Below are 11862 nucleotides of genomic sequence, written 5' to 3' on the forward strand. Positions count from 1 at the left end.
TTCTATCTCTCTCTTCTGGGTGCGTAGCTAACTGGCCATAATCCAACCCAATCCGCCCAGTTGGGTCAGTGGGTTGTGTTGGATTGTGAATTTTTTATTTTTTTACTGTGGTTAGATTGGGCTAGTTTTTTGAGTTGGTGGATTGGGTTAGATTGTAATTTTAAAATTTTTTTTTTTTTATAGTGGGTAATGCTTGGGTTCGAATCATTTTGGGTCATAAGATTCATAAATCAACCTAATTCGACTTAATCAACCTATATTTAATGTGGGGATAAAATGGTCAAAACACGTATTTGTGCCTGATATTGATGGTGTAAGCCTGTCCAAGTAGAGCCTTTGAGGCCCACAAGTCAGCTTTTACTGGAAAGGTTGATAATGTAGTCCGAGGAGAGGCATCTCCTCGTCTGAGTCCAATAAAGATTGTATGACATGTCATGATGTTTGGGGAGAGGATTCTGGAAAGTTTGGTGGGTAAAGATATGTTTCACGCTGTTATAGAGAGGAAGAGCGTATGAGAAATATCAAGGGAATAGTTGCTACCACCGCATTAAAGACCCTGCACCTACCTCTCTGACCGCATTAATGGAGAAATGACATCTGAAGAGTACCAATTAGCCTTACAGCTATGATCAAGGTGGTCGATATCGTGCCGGTACCGGCCGGTACATACCGTACCAGCCAGTGCACCGATATTGGTACACTTCTATTTTGTACCGAAAAAAATACCGGCCGTGTACCGGCCAATTTCAGGCAATACCAGCTGGTACAGAAAAAAGTTATTTATTTATTTAGTTTTGTAATTTTTGAATTTTTGTAAGGGCATAATGGTAACTTATTTACATTAACTTATTAGTATTATTTGTTTTCTTAGTATGCAATAAACAACTAAGCTTTCTACTCTTTATATTGTGTTTTTTTTTCTTTTAATTGATACTAAAGTCTAAAATTATGAATAATTTGTTCTGAATTGAGGTAATGTTTTATGATAAACTTTTATATTTACTATAATATAAGTGAAATATTATATGCTTATAAACATGGTTCTAGAGATTTTGGTGTGTGTGTGTGTGTGTGTGTGTGTGTATATATATATATATAAAATAGCGGTAAACTCGAAACGGTACACCGGTATTGACCGGTATTCGAAATATATCGTACTGGTGGCCAAACCGATATAGCTTCCGGTACTGTATTGACTTCCTTGATTGTGATTTAAGGATTTCTAGAGGGCGGTGGAGAAAGAAAAAGATCTGGATCATTGATTTGTGTTACACGTGGAAGGTGAAGGGAAGAGGGAGAGTGATATAAAAGGAAAAAGAGAAGGAAAAAGGGAGAGGATGCTTCTTCAATTGTAATTTATTGTTAAAGGAAAGAAAGGCAATACAAACCACTCTCGGCTTATGTCCGAGGAGAATTTCTGTTATTCTCATCCATTGATTGTGTAGATAGTGGTAATCTAGCCCGCCTATCTGTTGTCCAATATCCATAAAACCTAGGTTTCAAGCCTATGCTCTATAAATTTTACTGCATAAGGCTCTTTGGGCCTAATCCCATCACGCGTTTGGGTCCGGGTACAAATTGTGCACTTATATTTAATATATATTTAAAAATAAAAAATACAATATATATATATATATAAAATACAATTTTGTTATTTACTTTTTTGCATCTCTTCTTAAATAAAATCCAAACTCTAAATTCTCCTTGTATAATTTGGTATTATTCTCGAGATTATTTTATTATAAATTTGTTCTTATTTGTGGTAATATTGTTGTAATACTCAATTTTATAATAATAATAATAATAATAATAATAATTTTAAAAAACAAACGGTCTAACTCAGGGATCTAGCCCAATCTAAATGGGTTGGATTAAATTAAACATCAGTGATGAATTGAGTTGAATTGAACTTTTTTTTAACCTGTCATAATAAGTTAGGTTGAAAAAACCTGTTGACTTAACCAAAGTCCCAAACCCATACACACCCGTGACGCCCCTACTTGAGTTCTGTACACTTTTTCTCTCAAATGTTGGGCCACAATTTCAAACCATGGATAGGACCAGGCCCACCCCCATTCTCCTTTCCTCACAACATCCTCTAACTCGAAATTTCATTGGCTAATTCGCGTGGAACTCCCTCTCACCGCCACGTGTGTACCTAACGGACCTTAACCCCGAAGGATCTGGATTTTTCTTTCCGCCGCGGAAACCTATTTAATAGTCCCAAATTTCTCAATCTCTCGTTTCTCTGTCTCTGTCTGTAGCTTTCCATAACTCACTCTCATTAAAAACCCTGAAAAAGCTCGAACTCTCCAGCGAAACCCGAATCCGAATAAGATGACCCGATTACCATTCCTGACCCTCCTCTTGGTTTCGCTTTTTATTTTAACCTTAGAAGCGAAAACCAAGGACCTCTACAAGGTAGGCAAAGCATGTCAATTCATTCTTTACAATAATGTCAATTTGAACTTGTTTTTGGCTAATTGTGGCTTTAGAAAACAAAAAAGTTTGTTTTTTCATTTGTTTCTTTGAGAGTGCTAATTGGCAGTGATTGAATAACTATATTGTTCTTTTTTTTGTTGTTGTTGTTGTTGTGATTATCTGATTTCAAGTTGATTTCTTGATTAAATTGATAATGGGAAATATAAATTGACATTATTGCTAATTATTTTTACTGTAATAATGTCAATTTTAATTTGTTTCTTTGTGGTTATTTGCTCTAAAGTTGATTACTTGATTAGGTTGATGATGGGAAATTCTCATGCTATTAATTTTGTGGGTTGAAATAGTTCATAGTTCATATTGTATAGAGATTTTTTGGTGGAAAAATATTGTAGCTTTCGATGTTTGGGGAGTTCTGTGTGCTTTAGGTAATTTAGATTTCACAGAAACAAAAAGAAATTTCAAATTTGAATCTTTAATCTTTAATCTTTTTGTGGGTTCCAATTAGAAAATATCAATAATCATTTTCTTCATATCATATAATCTTTTAAGCATTGTCCCTACTTCTTCGTTTCTTTGCATTTTTTATTAATTACCGAGTATTTATCTATCTCTTTTTTGTGGATGATTAAAATTGTTGTTAGGTTCTTGGGGTCGAGAAAACTGCAAGTCAACGCGAAATTCAGAAAGCTTTCCACAAGTAAGTTTTCTTTAAATTTCCATCTCTGTTATGTTATTGTGTAACCTCTAAATTCATGTCCTTCCTACATCAAATTACCTGATCCGTGATTCACTATTGCCCGTTTGGTAACAAGGTTCAGTTTCAAAGTGCACAACTTTTTCAAGCTTCACTCCTTCCCCCCCCCCCCCCCCCCTCTCTCTCCTGAATACAGCCTTTTCAACCCCAGTTTCAAAAAGCTGAAATAAAATGAAATAAAAAAAAAGTTGTACCAAACGGGAAATGTCTTCTTTGATGTAATTATGAATTGCAAAAATACATTAAATTGTTCACTTTTTTGTTACTAATATGGCCCTGGCTTGATCCAGCCTGAGTCTGGGCTATAGATGGAAATATATGTCTAAAGGGTATTTTTTGAGTTGTACTTTGCTTTGAATGGATAAAGTCTGTTTAAGTGTTAGTTTTGTCAATAATGGTGGTCCTAGCAGTTAATGGTGATGTGGGGTAGTGAAAATTTGGTGTTAGTATCATTTTGAACGCTTCTGTGTACTAGGGTTCTTTGAAGATCTTGAACAGTATTTTGCAGAAAAAATTTTACTTTGATAAGGCAGTATAGAACAGGATAAGCATTGTCATGTTTTTCCTTCTTTTTTTTTTTTTTTCTGATAAGTTATGTTTTTCCTTATTTTCATCAAGTAGCTACACACCAGCCCGATTTATTGGTTTATGAGTTTTGGGAAAAGCATGGGTTATTTAAGACCCTGAAAATTGTAGTTTGGCTTCAATTATTCCACTTTCGATTTCAATGTTTGGAAAGGTTTGTAACGGACAATGTATCTGTTTAGTATAAATGCATTAGCTTCATTATATTTGTATATAAGTTTACTAAATTATAGCAAATGCACAGTACCTTAGATGCTGTATTTTAGATTCCCTTCTAAAAATTAATCCATATTGCTACTTATCTAAAAAAATATACTTCCATTTATGAGAAAAAATCTACATAACAAAATCTTAAGAGGGAACCTAAGGAATAGTACCTAAGTACTGTACTAAGTTTTCCCCTATATTTTATATTGTTTCCATTTAATTACTGTTGTTTCTAATATTTCTTTTAGGCTCTCTCTTCAATATCACCCAGACAAGAACAAAAATAAGGGTGCTCAGGAGAAGTTTGCTGAAATTAATAATGGTATGATATTTCTAAATTGCATTGTATCCCGTGCAGGTTTTTATTTTATTTTTTAAATATAAATATAAAAAGGGTCTACTTACATAGCCAATTGGCATATAGAATATCCGTGTAAATGAGTACCCGTGTTGTCATCATGAGAACAATTCCATTAATTATTTCTGTTTAAATAATGATCAAATGCAAGTGACTACAATGTGAAGTCTGTATGGTCTGATCTACATCTCTTGTAATTATAAGATGAAAAATGATTCAGTTCTTTTTATTTTGCTTTTGGGTATTTCTTTTTGGCATTCATTTTTGTTGGAAATGTTGACTTTACCTTCTTGTTTTCATCAGCGTACGAGATTTTATCTGACGAAGAAAAGAGAAAGAATTATGATATGTATGGGGATGAGAAGGCTAGTCCTAGATTTGATGCTGGCTATTCACAGGACAATGATGGATATACTTACTTCACAAGTGGTGGTGGTGGACCAGGACATGGTCAGAATATTTTCAGACCTGGTGAATGGCAGAGTATGGGTGGGAGTGGAGGCTCCAAGTCATTTTCGTTTTCCTTTGGTGGCTCTGGTGGTCCAGGCTCATTTGGTTTTGGCTTGAATGATATTTTTTCCAACTTTTTTGGCGGTGATACAAAAGGCGGGGGTCAGTTTGGTGGTTTTGGTGGTTCAACCAGGTCTCAATCTGGCCCTAGGAGTTCCCCAAAGAACATCAGGACCATAAATTCACAGGTCTTTCAGAAAGAAATAAGTGAACAAGGGATGACTTGGCTTTTGTTGTCGTACACTCCCACATTGAAGGGGAATCAACATATTGAGTCAATCTTAGAGGAGGTAGCCAGTACACTGCAGGGAGCTTTACAGGTACTCCTGTGTTTTTCTTTATGTTCTCTAGCATTAGACATTCCTTTGATCAGTGTATGCTTATTTTGTTTTTCCCTCTGACAGGTTGGAAGCATAAACTGTGAAACAGAACTGTCTTTCTGTAAGGTCCTTGGCATATATCCCCGTAGAGCACCCAGGGTATTTATTTATTCATACATATCAAGTGACAAGGGTTCTTTGGTGGAGTACAATGGTGAGTTGGCTGTGCAGGATTTGAAATCATTCTGCCAAGAACACTTGCCAAGATTTTCAAAACGTGTTGACCTGAGGCATTTTGAGTTTCCCTCTGTGACCAGTGAAAAATTACCTAGGGTCATACTTCTTTCCACCAAAAAGGATACACCTGTTATCTGGCGTGTCCTCAGTGGGTTGTATCGCAAGCGCTTCATTCTATATGATGCACAGGTATGTTATCTCTGCCCATTAGTTTGATTTACTTGTTTTCCTTTATAGACCTTTCTTCAGTGAAAAGAAGATACTGTTGATTCAGTCTGGCCTGAAATCGTTAATGATTTTGATAGGGTGTACAGTGGCAGAATCTATTGGAAAGAATAAGGAGTTTATAAAATGACAACACTTTCTTTACTTGCATATATTTAAATGGAATGCTTTTGTATTAAAATCATTGATTAGGCTTGCCAGGTTAGCTTTCTTAGCAAATTGAATCAGACTCTTTTTCTTATGATGAAAAAGACACTTAGGCTGTTTACATACCAAAAAAAAATATGTTGCTTTTGTGGAGTTCGAAAGTGATGGTTGGTTGACAGCCTTACAATTTTTGGGGAGATTGATTTCCAGATGGAAAAAGTTAACCTACAAATCGGTTTGGAGGAAAATTCCTCCATGCCACTACATGACAATTAATAAAACTATCCTTGTGTACTTTTAGTGACATGATCTATATAATGGAGTCATATAATTTTTTAAATAATACATGTAGATGGTTTTATGAGTCGCCACGTAATGGATTGGATGAGATTCCTCCAAACCAGTGTGGTGACAAATTTTGTCATTTCCAGACTTAAACCTGCAACATCTCACTTGGGCAGAGGGTACTTCTAGGTTATTTGCATACTCGAAGTAGATAATCTAATAAAAGATAGAGTAATTCATTCATTTATTACATTGCTCTAGGTTCAAGATGTTACTGATCTGACTGTGAGAAGGTTAGGAGTTGATGCACTTCCGGCCATAGTTGGTTGGCTATCAAATGGAGAGAAGCATGTCCTAAAAACAGGGATCTCTGTGAAAGACATCAAATCTGCAGTTAATGATCTTAGTATATTACTTGGTGGTTTTGAGAAAAAGAACAAGAAGGAAGGAACCAGAAAGGCAAAAACTAGTACAGAGGAGAAGCGGATACCTCTGCTGACGGGTTCTAATTTTGATGCTCTATGTGGAGAATCAACTCCCGTTTGCATTATTGGTGCTTTCAGATCTTCCAGAGCAAGGGAGAAGCTGGAATCAATCCTATCTATGGTGAGTCTAATTTTCTTGCATAGTTTTCTTGGTTGAGTGGGTAGGTTAAAATATTCCAATTATTTGTGTCAATATGCTATATAGCTCAACTGGGTAAGTATGTGATTCAAAGACCCAATGGGTGTGTAAGTTGCCAATTAAAAAAATGCGTAATAATTTTTATTTCATCAGATTGGGGTGGGGGATTCAAACATATAGTAAGTTTTTACATCTTAACTGGAGAGAGAACATGAAAGTCATCCAAAGTCAATAAATCAAGGTTTTTCACATATTGGAAGTTCCTTTGCCATGATATTTATTTATTTATTTACTTTTTGGGTCTGATGAATAATTGTGCTTTCAGGTTTCTCAGAAATCACTCACAAGGCGACAGAATTCAGCCTTTGGCTCTAGGGATTCCATTTCCTACGCAGTCTTAGATGCCACCAAGCAGTCAGCATTCTTAAATGCATTTGAAAAAGCAGGTTTTAAATCAGTAGATAAGCTCTTAGTGGCCTACAAACCACGGAAGAGAAAGTTTGCATCGTTTGTTGGTGAAATGACGATAGAAGAAGTAGAGAGGTTCATCGGCTCTGTTCTTAATGGGGACATACAGTTTAGGGAGACAAGAAAGAAGCCGGTCCTTAAGCAAGAGAGCTAATTGTAAAATACTTGTACATAGTTCAGAGTGATAGTGTCATTTATCTTGAGTACAGTATAAATACAGATCATTGGGACTAAAGCAAAGACTCAGCAAAGAGATGCATTTTGGTTTAGTCCCACATATAGCCTCTAGCCATCATTTAGGGCCTGTTTGGATTGAGGAGGGAGGGAGGAGGAGTGGAGGGGAGTAGCGTAGAGTTGGACGACAAATCATTAATTAGGTAGAAGCATTTAGTTGTCATGTAAAAGTGCAGTTACAAGAGATTTGCAGAATGGGTGGGAAAATCCCTGGCCCTATAGAAGGGGTTTTTGTTACAAAGATGATAAAGAGTTTTCATACATACGTTCAGATGTATGAAATCTAATTATTATTATTTTTTCATTTTCTGGTTTGGTTCTTGTGAAATTTTATCTTATTATTATTATTATTATTATTATTTATTTGATCTCTACGCTCATTTTAAGTTTGTTTAGACTTTAGAGAATGCTAGATGAAGGTGTAGGAATTAGGTACCAATCATTGGGCCTGGGGAGATTGTTCTTTGCCACTAACCCGTGGGCTCAAGATGTGCTAATTGGGTTATATTAAGTAATGGTGCAAAAGCAGATCATGACCACAAAAGTATGAAACCCAGCCACTCAATTTATAAGCTTTGTTTTATGTATGCTAAAATGCAAAACTCATTTTTTAAGTTTCTTCAGATTTTATTTAAGTTTTTTAACTTTTTTTTTTAAATTCATTTTAGTTATCTAACTTTTAGATTTATTCAATTAAGGTCTTTTTGTTATTTTTTTTTAAATCTGTATTTTTTAATCATTAATTGATTTTTTTTTTAATTTAAAAAAATTTGAAGAAAAATTTAAAAAATTGAAAAATTAATAACAACATATAACAAAAGTTGATGAAAAAGTCTTAATTGAATAAACTTGAAAGTTTATTCAATCTTGCTTTCAGTTTTACATTTTAGCTTTTTATTTAATCACACATTTTATTAATTTATAAATTTAAATCAATAATAAAATTGTGAGACTCCTGAAACGTTGGACACGACTCTTCAACTAGAATATAGAACTAAAATACTAGATAGTAAATTTAAAAAAACATTATAGTAACCAAGAGATTGACTCTTCTTGCAAATTCTTTTTTTCCCTCATGTAATCAAAAAGTTCAAAACTAGCAACTAATGGTAGCCCATTCTGTAGCCTCCTAGGCATCTATTTTGTAATTGACTGTAGGGATGAAAATTTTTCCTCGCCCCTCCCCGCTTCGCCTCGTGCGGGTTTTTCCCGCCCGCAAAAGTAGTGGGGCGGGGATGGGGCAAGATTTTATCCCCGTACTATGGGGCGGGGATGCGTTTAGACTTTTTAGACCCACCCAGCCCCGCCCCTCCCCGTCCCTGCTCCGCCCGGCGTTGCTAAGTGTTATAATTGTAAATTTTTTATACCCTAAAACCCTACTATATTAAACAAACATATCAATATTGGCTTATTTTATTCTATCCAATGTGATTCTCTGCCTATTTTGTTATGTGTTATACTATGAGATTTTCTTTTATTTTTTTATTTATGATTGTCTTGTTATACAATTGGATATATTATTCAATTTTTTCTAAAAATTGATTTGATTTGATAGGATAAATTTAGTTGTAATTTCAACTATATTTTTATTAATGAAATAAGTTTCATTAAAAAAAATTATATTAGTTGTAAGGAAAATTAACATAAAGTAGAGTTTTATGGGGTGGGACAGGGCTTTGCGGGGCCCCAAGGGGCGGGAATGGAGTGAAAAAGTTTTCCTCATCATATAGGGCGAGGCGGGGATGGGGCAAGACAAAACTTTGCGGGACGGGGACGAAGACCCCATCCTTCGGCCCCGCCCCACCTCATTGCCATCCCTAATTGCTTGTGCCCATTTTACAATACTTATTTTTTCCCACCCTCTCAAAGAGGATAGCTTGTTTATATATATAGACAAAGTTTAGCTACAAAATTGGTTGTAGTTTTAGTTTTAAAATTAGTTATAACCTTAATACAATATCTTTTTATTGGAAGTAAATTTTGACAAATCTATTATTGAATTACATCTTCTTTTTATATCCTCCATGCTTGCAAAATTGCTAGAGAATTAAAGATTAATAACTATGTTATCAATAAATTGTTTAAATTGCAAATTTTTGTAGTTTAAAATTATGCATAAAATATAAGTTTAATCATATCGTATATAAAATTCAATTAACACAAAATTTGACATGTATATTAAGAGCGTAAAGAACATGCAATTCAACGGTTAGATTTTTAAAATATAATATTTATTTTATTGAGTAAGGTTGTAACCTTAAGCTTTTATTCAAAATATAATATTGATTTTATGATCTTTTGTAGTATCTACTGCTTTCAGCTTAAAAAATTATTTCTTGTTATCTCACACATTTTTTTTGTAATTTTTTTCCTTAATAATAAATAAATTGATGGAAAATTCAAATCCATGTTCTTTCTGGCGGAGAAAGAAACTAATCAAGTAGTCCAATAATCAAACCACAAACCTCTAGAGTCTAGACAAACATCTTCATAATTTTATACAAATAATGTTGTTTCCCCAAGACATTAATTTTTAGCTGGGACCTATACTAATAATTTTATAATCCCTATGATAACAAATAATTTGTACCCAAGCACACATGACTTGATCGCATCTATGTTCTTATGTCTAGATAATGACATTATTTGACAAAGAATATTTCACAAAGTCCTGTCACCTAAATCAACTCCCTCCCTAAATTTGGAGCTGGTATATGGTGTACCCAGCATATATGCCGGGTCACTCACACACTGACCGGTCCCATACACTGTGGAGCTCACCTCTGTGTGAGAGACCCGGCATATATGCCAGATACAACATATAATTTTCGCTAAATTTGAGGCATTAATTTAGTATTTTTTTTTTCAACAAATTTGCCATTGGATCCAAGTATTGATCGCCGTGATTCCTGGGACTCTCTCCAATGCATGTCACGTGATGGCACATGGCAACGTGACACGTTGCAGCTTACGAAACTTCCACGGTGTAAATGGCTTTGCAAATTGTACCTTGAATTTTACCTCTCTCTCTCTCTCTCTCTCTCTCTCTTCATGACTCGTTTTGCCAAGATGGGAGTTTATGTGAACTCAGCTCTCTCTCTCTCTTTTTTCATGACTCGTTTTGCCAAGATGGGAGTTTATGTGAACTCAGCTCACATTTTGCGGCAAAGGATAGTGCTACGCACCACAAAGCCGATTTACTTGCTTTTCTCATAAATTAAAGAATGATCACCCACAGATTAAAAAAAAGGAAAAAAAAAATTGAGGTAAATCTCATCTTGAAAAACAAAATTGATCCACCCTTTGAGTTTGAGGTTTTAATCTTCTTCGAGTCATGCATTTTTTTTCAATTTAAATATGTGGGTATTGGTAGAAGGAAATGGAAAAAAAAAAAAAAAAGATATTTGAATCGGCAATAGTTTTTTTTTAATAAAAAAATTAATTGTCCATAATATTTTTACAATACTTTCACTATATATATATATATATATATATATATATATATATATATATATATATATATAAAATAAGCCAAAGCGTAGAGAAAATCAAATTAGAATCTAAATTAAATTTCAATTAGAGTCCAATTTTGTGTTATATGTCCCATTTAATTTTTAATTTTTGTGCCAAGTGAATTATTGAGTGTAAAAATTGAAAAGTTCAAATCCAATTAAATTCTAAATTGGATTTCAATTGAAGTACAATTTTGTACCACATGTCCATCTAATTTTTTAATTTTTATAGCAAGTGAATTATTAGGTGTAAAAATCGAAAAGTATGAATCCAATTAAATTATATATATATATATATATATATATATATATATAAAATTTGAATTGTATAATAGTGATTATTTTTAATTATATTTGTGTATATATACAAAGCTACACAATAATATTATGTAGTATGCTGTTATTGGTGGATAAAAAAGTAATTTTAATTGTGGATTTAAATTAGAATTAATAATAACATGCCACCTAGATTTGTTGTGAAATTATTGTAACATAACAGCTCCTTTTTATATGAAAGAAGATTGTTAGGTATCTTACTAAAGCAAGTCACATAATGTATAATTCACGTGATTTTTGAAATTTTGTCATTTTTTTAGTATTTTACGACTAAACTTCTTTTGATCAGTTTGGAGTTTGGAACACATAATGTATATCATACCAATCTTGTGCCATGCTTTACCCTTTATAATCACTCAAAGGCTCACTACACTTTTTCTACCTAATCACTTTTTTAAAAAATCTTTCTCAATGCACCTCAACCACAAGGCTTTAATTACTGGATCCTATAATTTACACAATAATAATACTAATAAAAACAAAACTACTCATGTCCTTATAAAAAAACCTCTATGTTTTTTTTTTCTCCACCATTTTTTTTTTTTTTACTTTTTTACAATTACAAATGATGTTGTTTTGCTATAGATCCAAAAATTTATCCATGGGGATTCTCAT

At 33.6% G+C, this 11862-nt stretch overlaps 1 protein-coding gene across 1 annotated transcript; it reads left to right on the forward strand.

Moving 5' to 3' along the window:
* The first annotated feature begins 1987 nt into the window (after window positions 1-1987).
* Window positions 1988-7718, forward strand: LOC142609343 (dnaJ protein ERDJ3A). Its single transcript, XM_075780914.1, has 7 exons — window positions 1988-2421; window positions 3087-3142; window positions 4240-4313; window positions 4653-5179; window positions 5264-5605; window positions 6335-6679; window positions 7023-7718. The coding sequence occupies exons 1-7, from the start codon at window positions 2338-2340 to the stop codon at window positions 7317-7319; spliced, it is 1725 nt and encodes a 574-aa protein (XP_075637029.1). The 5' UTR covers window positions 1988-2337; the 3' UTR covers window positions 7320-7718.
* The last annotated feature ends 4144 nt before the right edge of the window (window positions 7719-11862 follow it).

The sequence above is a fragment of the Castanea sativa genome, chromosome 9 (assembly GCF_040712315.1).
Source record: "Castanea sativa cultivar Marrone di Chiusa Pesio chromosome 9, ASM4071231v1".
Lineage (NCBI taxonomy): Eukaryota > Viridiplantae > Streptophyta > Magnoliopsida > Fagales > Fagaceae > Castanea > Castanea sativa.